The sequence below is a fragment of the Solenopsis invicta genome, chromosome 14 (genome assembly GCF_016802725.1).
Source record: "Solenopsis invicta isolate M01_SB chromosome 14, UNIL_Sinv_3.0, whole genome shotgun sequence".
NCBI lineage: Eukaryota > Metazoa > Arthropoda > Insecta > Hymenoptera > Formicidae > Solenopsis > Solenopsis invicta.
In genome coordinates this window covers 17,505,725-17,520,470 of record NC_052677.1, presented here as the reverse complement: position 1 = coordinate 17,520,470, position 14,746 = coordinate 17,505,725, and the positions used below count along the sequence as shown (strand labels likewise).

The 14,746-nt window shown below is 36.6% G+C and overlaps 1 protein-coding gene across 12 annotated transcripts in view; it reads left to right on the top strand.

Annotated features, from left to right (window-relative positions):
• Positions 1 to 14,746, top strand: part of LOC105207809 (protein alan shepard) — a 60,604-nt gene that overhangs the window by 40,328 nt on the left and 5,530 nt on the right. For 7 of the 12 annotated variants that reach the window (XM_039457451.1, XM_039457442.1, XM_039457444.1 and 4 more), the window contains 9 exons: positions 3,503 to 3,985; positions 5,126 to 5,340; positions 5,825 to 5,883; positions 6,149 to 6,300; positions 11,864 to 12,021; positions 12,586 to 12,739; positions 12,914 to 13,108; positions 14,108 to 14,200; positions 14,518 to 14,684. In XM_039457451.1, the coding sequence (XP_039313385.1) occupies positions 5,213 to 5,340; positions 5,825 to 5,883; positions 6,149 to 6,300; positions 11,864 to 12,021; positions 12,586 to 12,739; positions 12,914 to 13,108; positions 14,108 to 14,200; positions 14,518 to 14,667 (1,089 nt within the window). In that variant the 5' untranslated portion in view covers positions 3,503 to 3,985; positions 5,126 to 5,212 and the 3' untranslated portion in view covers positions 14,668 to 14,684. Of the gene's footprint in view, positions 1 to 3,502; positions 3,986 to 5,125; positions 5,341 to 5,824; positions 5,884 to 6,148; positions 6,301 to 8,618; positions 8,679 to 9,591; positions 9,598 to 11,863; positions 12,022 to 12,585; positions 12,740 to 12,913; positions 13,109 to 14,107; positions 14,201 to 14,517; positions 14,685 to 14,746 lie in introns of all 12 variants that reach the window. The other 5 variants (XM_039457446.1, XM_039457449.1, XM_039457447.1 and 2 more) reach the window with 5 other exon arrangements.

The window sequence follows — 14,746 nt, the reverse complement described above, 5'->3', positions numbered from 1 at the left end:
ACAGTTATGGCGAAACTCTACATTGTTAAAGAAAGCTCTGATTTATCTCGAGATCCGGCAACAGGGCCGACAAACTCACATGTCGCAAGCAAGAATATTGGAATTGGAGCTACGTAAACATGAGGAGGGGGTCAATATTCTTAATTTTTCTTATTTTTCTTTATTTTTCATGTAAATTTTAATAACTCTCATAAGAAATTAATTTATCAATTTGAGTAAATTTATCAAGACATATAACAAAATAACGGTATAATTTTGAAAAAAATACTTGGCGTTTCCAAGCGGTCATACATCCAAAGCTATAGTCGCAGTTAAGAATGTACATGTCGCGTCTCAAAGTATTACCAAGAATTTACAAAAATTCTAGAGATTGTTCTATTATTATATTTGAGTGTATGTAAAATTTAAGTATAATTCTCTCATTGATTTAAAAGTTACATATTTAATTTTTTGTTTGCTCTTGATTCTCATATATAAAATCGCGTTTTACAGTCCTTTATTTTCTTATTGTAGAGTCAAAACATCTTTAAGCATCGTTCAACTTCCGTGATCGTTCGAAAATTACTTCGAGTGGCATTCAGTGAATATTATAAACATAAATTTGAGATCTAAGCTCTTACTAAGTGTCCTCGATAGGCATGAGAGAGAATTACTGATCCCCCCACCATTCGTATCTCAGTTTGTCGACCCTGATGTACGGTAAACGCGGAAAAAGAGAATTCGCATGATTTTTCGCTTCTGACTTCCTGATGTCAGAACAGCAGTGAAGGTGATAATGCAGCGTGGAGCATCGCACGACGAAAAAGCTCGGGGAAAAAGACGGAGAAAGAGCGAATGGACGGATGCGTGGAACATCGCAGACAGAGCGAGCAGGAAGTGACATCCGGTCGGTCGATCAGTCGATCGGTTGGTCGGCCTCTCGGTCTCTCACTCTTTCTCTTTCTCTCTCTCTCTTTCTCTCTTTCTCTCTTTCTGACCGAATCACGATACGACGACCCGATTTCGTCATCACTGACAATGAGAGCCGCGATCGCCAGTGCTCTTAGCGTGACCTAATCACGCCACTGTCGGGATTTCATATTGCTCCGCCGATGCGTCACGAGTTGCGTCTGACTAGACACAGGATGTCTTTCTCACCGAATGTACTTTGAACCGCAGATCCTTCGGTTGTGGTTACGAACCGATGTCTCGTCTTTCACGAGGATATCGCGGTCTCCGAACGATCGATGACGTACGGTCCGCTGTTATTAGAGGAGCGAACTTCGGGGGAATGTAAATGGGGGAAAAAAAACGTCGTATTTTTTTCCTCCGGTCAACTTCACGTAGATATCGCTTCGAAAAAATTTTTCAGTCGCGAAGATATCGTTGAAAATGGACAAGTTGCACGATAAGTGCCGATTGTGGCGGCGTTGATAGATATGCGATATCGGGCGCTCCTGAATGTCGTTGGAAAGGTGCATCCCGATGCCACCGTCGGGAATGAAGCACTCGAAGACGAAGAGGCTGGCGAGGTGGAGACCGAACGGTCGTTCTTTCTCGTTATCAGAGAGGCGTGACCGTGCGAGGTCACTGATAAATGATAACTGGTGGGGATTTCTCTCTTTCTCTTTCTTTCTATGTTCTTCTTATCGACGTGCACGGCCGACGTGTACGAGAAACCACGGGGCCGGCGAAACGCGATCGCTTTCTAAAATAGTACGCCGTTTCGCTCGAGAAAATCGATAGAGACTGACGCAATGGTTGCATCGATATTAAAGATCCGGTCACTGCAGCCGCGATGAATTGTGATGTCGAGAGAGAAAAATCGTCAAATTGTTTCTTGTTTTACCAATCGTATTTGCGATTGGGAATTTCTTGAACTTTACATGCCTTCCCTTATTTTGCATTAAATTTATATTTAAATCGCGAAGAAATATTTTTACTCAGCACTTTATTCCTTTAATTCAAGAAAAGGTTTCGGCAAATTCAGCAACTTATATTAAAATACTTTTCTTGTAACTTTGGGAGAACATTAAGCGATTTTTTTGTTATTTTTTTCCTGTAATTTCTTGTTTTATCATTAATGAAATAATAATACATTCACATTTGTGCTTATTGTCCCTGATAATTGGTCATAAAAGCGACAATTATTTTAAGAATTCTAAATTGAAAATATCTTTCAAGAGATAAATTAACATGGTAACGATGACCGATCGACTTGTTACACGATAAGAGCGCATCATTGTCCAAGTGCTGAACCTCAGACAAGAGAATCCACTGATAAATGCACTTGATGTTCTTAACAAGTCATTCCAAACGGTGGCATTGCACCAGAGCTGATAATAAAACGTTACGTTTATCTTTCTTTCTTTAATCGTCAAACATTGTTAGAAAGCCATTTTGTTGAACCAGCTTGTTTAACGAACGTCTCTATGTGCCTGTGTACTCCAAAAATAACTTTTTAGATGTATATTTTTAATCAGTGTTGGATAATATCTCTATACATGTATCTAGATACATGTACAGAGATACATTTTACGTATTTGAATCTGCATCTGAAATACATTCAAATTGGAGTATTTGTATATGTATTTTAGATACTAAAACATAATATCTGAACTATTTTTCAGACACATTTTCTCGACAGATCCATCATATGTGTGATGACGTCGCTCTTGAAAGAAAACCGCAGTGATGTCTATTCGAAATCGTATTGAATGCTAAAAAAGATAAAACAATAGCACGTGTACTAAAAATATCTGTTTCTTCTTTTTTATTCTATAATTATGATTGGTGATTGACAAGCGAATTTTTTGATACCTTTCTGCTTTTTGCACATTATTAAATTAATAATATAAACTTAGTTATTATTTAATATTATTTTATAGTTAAATTTAACTGATATGTGTGTGGAAATTTTATTTACGTTTCACATTTATGTAAGTTTGTAAAATTTTTTATTACAAAAATCTCTGATGATAATAAGTTACATAATGTAGTCTGCATCGTTCTAAATTGGCATTGTGTGTTTAATTACGTTTCATATTCTGTACTTTTAGTTAGATCATTTCAGACAAATCGTTATATAACTAACGTTAACGTACATTTATTTAGTATATCTTATGGATATCTGGGTTACCACTATTACAAGAAAATATAATGTTGAAGTATCTGACATGCATCTGAGATACTTTTTAAATATCCAAGCATTTGTATCTAGATACATTTTAAAAGTATTTTATCCATCACTGTATATAATTCATGAGTGTACATAAATATTTTCGATGTCATCAGAACTTACAATATCATCCGAAACGACATTGAGAAACGAGAATGACACCGTCATTCGATTAAAATTCCTTAATCCCGCTGATTTCTTTTATTACACCGTAAATAACTCTTCACGTTCATAAACACACGTTTTATCGTATTTATCAAAGCAGCCATACATATAATTACTAGATTAAAATGAAACGGGAGAAAGGGACAGGCAGCTGTTTAACCGAGGCCTTCTAATTTTCAGAATACGAATGGACCGAGGCCGACGTACGTGGGCGCCAACAACGGTAACGCCGGCGGCGCCGGCGGTGGCGGAGGTGGCGGCGGCGGTGGCAGCGGCGGCGGCGGAGCCGCTAACGCGGGCGTCGGTGTGGGACCCGCGGCCGGTGCGGGAAGCGGTGGTGGCGGCGGCGGTGGCGGCGGCGGCGGTGGCGGTGGGCACGGATTGAAGGGCAACACGGGCGGTGGACCGCGCGGCGGCAACCCGGTGCAGTACCGCGCGAGCGGCGGCGGTGGCGGCGGAGGCGGCGCGGCCGCCTGGAGCACGGCACCGTCTCACGCGGCCGCAGCCGCGGCCGCAGCGGCGGCGGCCGCGTATCCGCCTTACACGCGCTATCCGAGCGCGGCGGCGGCGGCAGCGGCAGCCGCCGCGGTCGGCGGTGGTCCTCAGCAGCTACCGGCGTCCGCGAATCCCTTCGTCACCGCCACGTACGCGCAGCACGCGACGGTAAGTCGCAATTCGCCAATTCGATATTTCCTGATCGCGTTCGGCCCGGCAGACCGGGCAGACTTTGTCCGCGTGACGCGTGACGATAAACACGAGACTGTCGCGCCGGGAGAGTTGGTACGAGGAGATAGGTCACTTTGATAAGCGTTTAATGCTCTGTGTGCGATATTTACAAACTACTGTAAATGAGAGAAGGAATAGAAGTAGTTTACAAATTCGTAACACATATCTCTTTCATGTTATCTTTACAGAAATTGAGAAGTTAACACGTCTATTTTAAATACAAATGCGCTTTTAAGTTTGTAGTAAATCTTATGCTTGTAAAACGTATCGATAAAATAAGTTTAGAATTATGAGCCATAAAACTCTTGCCTGGGCTTAAATTGTTGTTTCGGTTATATTTAAAGATGAGTTCCCAATGATTAAATGCGAAAAATAATCTCGAGCATTGACTATGCCCAGGAAGTCGATTGTGTATCATGTTGAGTGAAAATGATAAAAGTGAGTGAATTTATTAGATTTTGACCAATAAAATTATAAATATTCTAATAAATTTACTTTTGTCATATTCACCCAAGTTGTATAATATACAATCGATTCCTGTGCTCATAGTCGGTTCTTATATTTAAAACTATTTTAAGCACTGTCTTAAGATGTGTTTAAATCAATCGCAGAGTTATATTGGTATCTTAAGGCATGAGGTCTTGAAAGAAGAATCGACTATAAATATCGATGCCTATCTCGAGAATTTGGAGCACCAACTTCATATTTTTGTTACACGCAACTATCGATTATAATATTTAAAGCAGGATACTAACTTCATGTAAAGATACGTCTAAACCTAGTGGAGCACATAAAAAAACGTAAGCAGTTAGTAAGTGAATTAATTATAACTGAAACGTGAGACAGTAACGTAAGTAATAGTAAGTAAAAAGAAAATATAGAGATCCTTCTTGTTTAAGTCTATTGAGTTTTTTTATGTGACACTAGTATTAGCCCGTTGTACGCGAGTTTGAAATAATATACGTTGCATCGATCGATAGTCGATCCGGTAAAAGCGGCGCACTCTGTATAAAATCAATTGTCCTTGGCTCTTTTCGAACATCTTCAGTTATCGCACAGTATTGATGGTGCTTGCAGTACGGTGGACAGCGGGTGCCTACAGCTTCCTCCCCGGCAAACACTAATAGCAGTTCTAGTAGTGCCACCGGCAGTCAAAGCGGAACGATGAGCACGAATCTCAGCAACAATGCTATGCAGGGTCAGCAAGCGGAGCAGCTGTCTAAAACGAATCTATACATCCGTGGCCTCAACCAAAATACGACTGACAAAGACCTCGTTAACATGTGTTCTCAGTAAGTAACGTTATACACGTGATCGTTGATGATGATGAATTATAGAAATGTTATTTGAATTCTCTTCTTCATACTTCTTCTTTATACGGAGCGCCAAGTCAAAACTTTCATTCAAAATTCTTAGTGTGTATATACCAGATGGCAATGCCGAGAACGAACCCGGATTTTTTGCTTAACAAATGACTGCTTTGGCATTGAGCTATCTAATGCACTAAATGTAAATTAATGTTATTTATTATAATAGACTTATCTTGATCATAACAATAGAAATATAGAGATAGAAATTATTGAAATAGAGAATTATAGAGAAAGAAATTGAAATTGTAGAACTATTATGTAGCGGGTATAGTTTACTAATATTTATATCAAACAGTTATGGTGATTATATTGGTGATTTATTGTTTTTTTTTTAATTTTAATCAATATAACTATAAGTGTAGCGATTAAGGTAAATACGTCAGACCAAAACTCAATATTTTTGCAGGTACGGAACTATAACTTCTACCAAGGCGATTTTAGACAAAAATACAAACAAATGTAAAGGTAATTAATTGCATATCTCTTTATTTATTTCTCAATATTTTTTAATTTCCTTAGTGCCTAATAACCCATATAATTTAGCCAAATTTATTGTTTCAATATGTTTATCTTGTAACTCTTAATCAGCGTTACGTAAATTTTTACAATATTATTGAGATTGAGAGATAGATGATAAATATGCATGATAGACAAAATATATTCTTTTTATGCTTTTTTATGCATAATAGAATTATCGGTAGGGATTTATACCGTCCTGATTATATTGCAGGTTACGGATTTGTAGACTTCGAGTCACCGATGGCGGCAGAGGGTGCTGTGAAAGCACTGGTCGCCAAGGGCATCCAAGCGCAGATGGCGAAAGTGGGTATCTGGTTGCTCCGTAGACTGGACAGTGTACGTGGTTGTGCATGCAAGTACAGAGTAATACCAAAGTAACAGTAAACCTCTCTTTCTCTTTCACTCTTCTCTCTTTTTTTCTCTCTCTTTCCGTTGTCTGTATTATTTTTATCCCGTTCTATCGTTTTGTTACATTCTCCATCTGTTTCTTCGTTCCCCTTCTTGTCGCCGCTATTTAATTCGTGAAGCCGTTTCGCCGGCGATCCGATCGAGATAGATTTTTTCACGCTGTTTCCGTGTGCGAAACACGACATCTTTTCGACATTTTTCTCTCTTTCATTACGCGTAACACGTGTTTTACAGCGTGTTTTAATCAATTGTAATATATACTGTAATATTATAATTTTTTAAATTTCTAATTACTTTAAATCACCGTCTTGATAATTTATTGTTAAAGAATAATTCTAAAAGTTATCTTTCGTGCACGAAAAGATATCGATCTACACTTAGCTTTTACTTCATATACGAAAATTTATCATAAGTAGAAAAATATCTTATCATTGTGCAAAAATAAAATATTATGTTTTTCATCGGTGGCTTCGTATATGCTACGATTTTGTCTATTTCTAATAAAATTTAATGAAATCTTAATTTTGCAAGGGTCATATTTTAAAGGCCAAATTTGGCAGGAGTTTTGAAAAAAAAAAACAATCGTAAACTATTAACGATTAAACGGTAAAAAATTTACATATTTTGTGTGATGACGAACAGTCACGCATATCTTTTCAATAAATATGATATATTCTAATAAAAATGTCTTTCCGCGGATATTTCTCTATGTACCGGGAACTGTAATATTTTTCCCATCGAGAGCCTGTCTCTGTTTCTCTCTGCCTCTTTCATTTATCTAGAAATTTTCTTCGATACTTTGTCTGTCATTCTGTCTTACGTACCTTTACCTACCAGACCTCTATCGGTGCTTGCTGCTATACCTCGGCCACAAATACAGCCGATACTATGCTATGTCGACATTACGTCTACAATCGCCATGCCATGAGAATTGCATTCTGCGAATTTCAGCATTAATTTCGAACTCCTCTATAGAAATTCAATATTCCGTCGACATCCATAAAGTTTAGGGTTGTATTCATAGTCATTATTTAATGGTCACATAGTTATTACAGAATTATGGTTTTAAAAATCTTTAGTTATTTATCATTAATATTGTTTTATTACTTAGACTCCATAAGCTTCAAATATTTTTTGATTTAGAAATATAGATGACTGAAATAAAATAATAATAAATAAAAGTTCAATTATCAGTTAATAGTTACGATTATTCAAATAGTATAATTCGTGAAATTAAAACAAAGTCAGCAGTAGTGTTTATAATAGTTTCTAAATCTGTATAGTTAATTGCTAAATATGTTATCAGAGATCAAAAATATTTTACGATTATTTTCGTCTATGAATACCACCCTTGGAGCTTGACTTAAAACCTTGCTCGTCAATTCGGTGAATGATTTGACGACAGAAAAAGAAAAGATGAAAATTGCATTGAAGTATGGCAGCATAAGCGACGTATCAGTAGTAGCTCTAGCATAGTAACATCGATATATTGTGCAACGTACGTCCATTATGTTTTCCGTGTAACGTTAGCATAAAAAAATATCACCTTAAACAATAATATCAAAGTGAACTTATCAATGTCGACTCGATAGCAGTGTTCGGCGGTGTGATCGTTTATTTCTTCACCAAAGATGACGATTTGCATATTGAGTCTGTAATTCATTGAAGTCGCGACCATCTGTTATTTGATAAATCATGTAGAATTGATTTTGTTAACTGACCGAAGATTCGATTGCATTTCGCCCGACTCTGCTCTGCGACAGTCGTCTCACTCGTTCTCTTGCATTAAATCGCGTTTCTGCTCGAGACAACTACAAGTAAAGAAAAAGCACACACTGCCGAACGAGAGAGTATCGGTCTCCCGCCTGTTTGTACCATTTGTCCTCATACGACTAACTCCAGTGGAATAGTTTCTTTAAACTGGCCGCGGTAAAAAGCACGGGGTGTGATGACCAGCAGCTGTGTGACAATGATAATGATGATAATGATGATGATGATGATGATGATGATGATGATGATGATGATGATGATGATGATGATGATGATGATGATGATGATGATGATGATGTCAATCGCATGCGATATGATATAACTAAAAGCGACACAGTACCGCAATCTCGATTAATCCTATACCTGTAGAGTTACGCGGTTATGTCCAGAGAGGCGTTTGTCTTTCCTCGGGAGGGGTGTTGGGTGGTTCGGATTCACACGTACACTTGTCTTACGTATATGTACGAATATATAATGAAACTTTAATCACAACACACCTACAGGTTGACAAGTGCATTCGGGAGCCGGTCGTAAGATTCAGAAAGTACGGGACTTCACGTTCGGTAACTAAACATTGCTTGTATTACATAAAAAAGAAAAGATCAAATTGAATCGATTATTTCATGTAAATCGCACAAATGTGAATATTGTTCGTGTAAAATTATGTGAATTATAAATAATGTTTATTACAGAAGGTTACAGAGAGCCGTAGATACAAATAAAAATAAAATCTCCAGAGAGCAAAAGAAATAATCCGGAATCAGATAAAAACGGACAGAGCTACTCGAGAGAAAATGTCAGTGATAAATCAAGCTGTTGAATCTTATAGAAAAGTTCCCGATAGCATAGGTCGTATGTTCGACGAATCTGTGAACTGTCCTATCGGAATATAAAAGTACAATTAAGACATAATACAGCAGAAGCTCGATTATTCGAATATCATTTAATCGAATGCTCGATCGCTCGCACGGTGTGAAAAGTCTCTGACGATTATCCGAACGGTCGTTTTGGGGATTTTTTTTTTTTACGAGAGAAATGTCCGTCTATACAATCGCACATTTTTCCTGTACCATCCGAATGATCGGACGTTCGATCAAATGGCATTCGGTACAATCGATTTTCCACTGTATCTGATCAATATATACAGGATGCCGCGGAATGGACGACGGTGCGATTGAATCCGGCGATGGAAATGGAAGGTCGGCGGGCTCGGAGTGGGCATTTGTTCGGAAAAAAAACTACTTTTTGTTAATAACAAGTCGATACCGTCACATTCCGCGACAGTCCACATACATATGCGGACGTGGATATTACATACGCGTACACATATGTATGTACGTATATATATGTATGTATGTATATATGTATGTAAATATATATACATATATACATATACATATATTTAAATGCCATCAGCTTGGCTTATATATCATGATATTTTCATTATTCGTTTTTTTGTTTTAATGCATTCGCAAGATTGAAGTAAATTGTCGTAAAGTATAAGTATATACTCAAGTAATCGTAGAATATTTTTGATTGGTTCGTTGACAGAAGTGGTGGATCTCGAAATATGCTTGAGGGTGCATAATATCTCATCAGTCTTCAGACACGCATATTCGTTTTTTACTCTATTTTTCCTTCTATGTTCTCTGTCTCTCTTCGTTTTTTTTTCTTTTCTCTTTTTCTCCTTTCGTTCCGTTTCACCTTGTACTCTCTTGTGGAACTCAAACCGAAAATCGGAGCATGAACACATGTATATGTATGTCCATATACTTCACATATATTATGTGTTTTGTGCGACACTATACGCGTTAAGAATTACTCTCTCTCCATTCGTTCATTATTCATATACGATATATAACTGTATATACATATATGTATGTATATATATGTATACAAATGCCTGTGCTTTTCTTTATCATGCTTCTCTCTCTCTCTCTCTCTCTCTCTCTCTCTTCTCTCTTTTTCTCTCTTTCTGTTTCCAATGAAATGTCTCATGTTACTTGACCCTATTCTTTATTACCGCTTTGAATGGTTATTTGTAAAAAAACGACGAAGACGATTCTCGACACATGTAAATAACATTAAAAACGTGAAGATAGACATACTAATTCATAGGTACTGTTTTCGACTATCTTTTTTTTTTTTTTTAATGCTGCCGGTGTGTAGAAATTTGGCCACGTGTTTTTAATTCTCTTTTTTTTTACGGATACTCTATGATACATTTACAGTGTATCGGTTACGAAATATCACAAAATTTTGAAACGCCGCGGTAACTCGAGACGATCATTATTGCGTAAACGAGCGTTTCGTATCAAATTTCACTTCACGTGCACAATACACGGGAAAAATTTGTCCAATTTCGTCTCACGAGGGAAAAAAACGCGACAAAGTGTATGCACAGGCGACGTATTTGTCTCGTTATTCCGTATGAATTAAATAGAAAATCTATCGATAGAATTTTAGCTGATAACCGCAGTAGAGAGTTCTTACAATTTGCTTTCCTTTTTTATATTTGGTATATTTTATATTATCACAATTCGATATTTTTGTATGCTCCTGTTCGATTTCTTTTATTCATTTTGTACTACCTCGTTCGGACTACTTTTACGTCTGATTTTTATCTATGCCCACCTGCTCTTATCTCTGTCGTGTCTACTTCTTAGGACCTCTTATCCTGAATCGTAGAGTAACGACACGATCTTTCGACAGTCGAATCTTCACGCGAGGATCGTTAATGTGTATAGAGATGTGTATGTGTATGGAATATAATTTAATACCTATTCGCGCGTTAGCATGCTCTCTGCGTACGGAAAAACGCAGAGTTTTCGGGAGAGCCAGTATTTTTAGAGGTAGAAGTACGTTAGCCAAGAGAGAGATAAATCGAATGCATCCCTAGAAGCAAGCAAATTTAGAGAACCACCAAGAATGTGGTAACGTAATTGCCATGAAGCATGATGACCTTCCGACATTGAGACTAAATAATCGTCCAGTCGGTTCCACGTTCCGATACCGGTCTTCGGTATCCATTCGTTCCCTGTTTTTTTTTTTTTTTTTTTTTTTTGCACTCTTCGAAATTTAGACGGCGACTACTGCTTTAATGGTCTCCTCGTAGTGTCAATGTTAGTAGAAACATTTTACGTTGTGCTATTTACGACGAAGCTATCGATACTAGTTTCCACGCGTACGGCATTCGGATTTCTTTTTTCGCACGTGTCCGCGTTATCGCAGTCAGAAACGTCTCACTGCTGTTTCGAGAATAATCTTTCCGTGTTATTATTATTATTATTATTATTATTATTATTATTATTATTATTGTTGTTTCATACGTCATTCGGCAAACTCGCGAATATCATTTTAACGTTCCAGACTAAGCGAGAAAATTGCGCGGTCGCGGCATACTCGTTTGTCGTATAAGTTTTCCTACCATTTATCTAATCACTTGTAGATCAATTAATCGATCTGTAATGATGATGAAAGCAATAAACAGTACAGTAATGATATGAGATTTATGAAATAGTTGGACAGATTTTGCAGGCGTGTTTAATTGACTTTCGAGTCTGTGCATTATCGTCTCGTCTTACCTGTGCATCCATTTCTGATCGATCGAACCTACAGAGAGCGACGATAGAAACGACAGTCGTGGAAGTTAAAATGATAATCCGCTTCAGATTTGTTTGGAAATTCATTATATTCATTGTGTCGCCCTGTTATACGTAATTGCATAGTGTTTTTACTCTCTTCCCAGCAACAGGAGCAGGACCCCACCAATCTGTACATCGCCAACTTGCCGCTGACCTTCAAAGAGAACGACGTCGAGGCATTACTCGCTCAATACGGACAAGTTATCTCTACCCGCATACTGCGCGATACTTCCGGCCAGAGCAAAGGAGTTGGATTTGCAAGGTTTGCACGAAATCCATGGAATTGTTACTATCTTCCTGACGGTTGCATTTATTGCATAAACAGAATTAACGCAACATATATATACTGTTATATCTTTGTTTTACGTTACGGAGTGATAAAATGTCATTTACAATACAATATAATTTACATACTGTTATATTTTGAGTAAATTTTTATTTTATATAATATATATACACAGTCTCATAACAAGATTTTTAATTAATTTAAATTTGTTTTTTTAGCTAAATTTCTTGCATAATTCATCTTCTTTTTCTCCAATGAAAATAAAAAAAAGAAAGGTAAACCATGCAAGAAATTCAGTTAAGAAGAATCGGCCGGTTGAATCAGTGCTATGAATGACAAAATACGATTTTATGTAACTTTGTGATAAGTAATTGTGGAATTATAAAATAGCAATTGAACTTTTGGGAGTTTGCTTTCGAATCTCGTCAAGAGAATTCTTTTGTCGAAGTGTAAATCGTATTTTAAATTATATTGCTACTGTGTCTTTTGATCTCAAATGATACATAAGTAATCTGGGTGATTTCTATGACTGCATTACAGAATGGAATCAAAGGAAAAGTGTGAACAAATCATCCAAATGTTTAATGGAAAGGCACTAACAGGCGCAAAGGATCCATTATTAGTTAAGTTCGCCGATGGCGGAAATAAAAAGAAGTCATTGTTCAAGAGTACAATATGGAGAGAAACTGGAGAAGTACGTACTCTTTTTGTTATTTCTCATAAATAAATTATATACTAATTGTGATAAATAAAATTATATTTCTTACAAATAAAATGATATATTAAATGTAATTACGGTACAGTTATTACATATACAAGTTGAGGATGTGCCATTGTAAATTTTCATTATTTTTATGTTCTTTTTCAGAATATGACTTTGAACTACGACACGAGTGGCGTTGGTCAGAATGGCGTTGCTACGACTCATATGCTTCCTGCGACGGCTCTAACACAATACAGTCGTCACTACAGTCAGGCATTGCCTGGCTACAGTGTGCCAGGCACTCCCTGGGTGGCTCCTTACCTCGTGCACCCTTCCCCGCCACATATGCAACAGGTTGACGTGAGTTTTTATACACTTTTCGTTCATTTTATTTTTATTGATTTGCACATGTGATAGAAAATGCCTTTGCATCGAGTTTCGATTCGAGAAATTAGTGTAATTTCGCATATACATGTGATCAGACGCGATATATAATTCTGTAGATAACGTTCAAATTGGCAATTTAACGTTATCTTCTTTAAAGTAGACTTCAATTGCATTTATTTTAGCGTCGTTTTGATAACAGTCTTGAAACTTTAATTAGAACATTATCTACGAGATAACTTAATTGTTAAACCACGTTTTTGAACACTTCTTTTCTTTCAGAAAGATTGTGTTTAATTTATGTCGTACAGGATGTTTATTGGAAAACTCGAGAAAACCTGAAAATTTTAGGGAATTAATTTTTTATCTTTGAAAATTACAGATTTTTATGGGAATTTTTGGTATTCAGGCAAATTTTTGGAATTTTATTTTTAAATTTAAATTCTATCTTTTTCTGATCAAATTGTTTCTTTGATTAATTTTTCTTGATAAACGATGTAAATCGAATAAGTATGGTAACATACATCTATGTACATTTGCCTGTGACTCGCGAGTTTTTATAAACAAAATTAGTGTCATCGTTCTAAATTGGCGTTGTTTAATCATCTTTTAAATTCTATACTTCAGCGAGTTAGATCCGTGTTTTCAAACGGATTTAGTTTACATTCTTTCTTTTTAATACTTTCTCAAATTTAATACTTTCTCAAATTTAATTAAGGACTTAAATGATTTTTCTTTGTGATTAATTAATTTCAAAGTTGCATTAAAAAATTTTCTAATCTTACCTAGAATTTTTGAATAAAATCTCTTGAAAATCTAGAAAATATCAGAGAATTCTTTTATAAAGTTTGAATAAACACCTTGTCTTAGCTTTTTTATAAATTTTTTTTATTTTTCAGATTTTTTTTCATAACGATATCACACGCTTATCATCACTCCTGTTAAATCATCGAATTCCTTTAATTTTTGTTACAGATGATACCATCGGCCGATCCTAGTAATCCACAGTACAGTATGATTCCTCAGCTTACCACGCAAATGTCTACCTTGCATCTCGGCACTGGTTCCGTAAGTATTCTCTTGATTTTTCAACAGCTAATCTGGATACGAATCTGCAAAAGACGTTTCAAAGATTGAAATGTAAACTGTTTTAATGAAAGAAAGATAAAAAGTTTCTAATCTAGAAGTCTCAATTCAGAATATCTTAAATATTTAGACGTAATAATATGTTAAAAATATAGAAGTTGCAAGGAGTTAATGGAAATTTTCCAAAAGATATATAGTTAGATCTTTATTGTGTTTCTTGGACATTTGTGTTGGAAGAAATTGAATCGAGTTAACGATCACAAATGACGATTAATCGTCTTTTTGCTTTTTTTTTTCAGTACATAGCGAGCCCGCATCCCTATCCTTATACGACTTATCCCGCTCCTAGCATTATTCACACCATGCCACTGGGCGATTCGGAGCAGACGAGTAATGCAGCGTCCCCCGACGACTCCTATCAGCAGTACCAGGCTCAGCAGCCTAAGTAGGCCACGGTATATAATAGGTCAGAATTCTTTTTTCCTTCTTATGTCACACAATGCAATACTGTGCCGAACTACATATCCC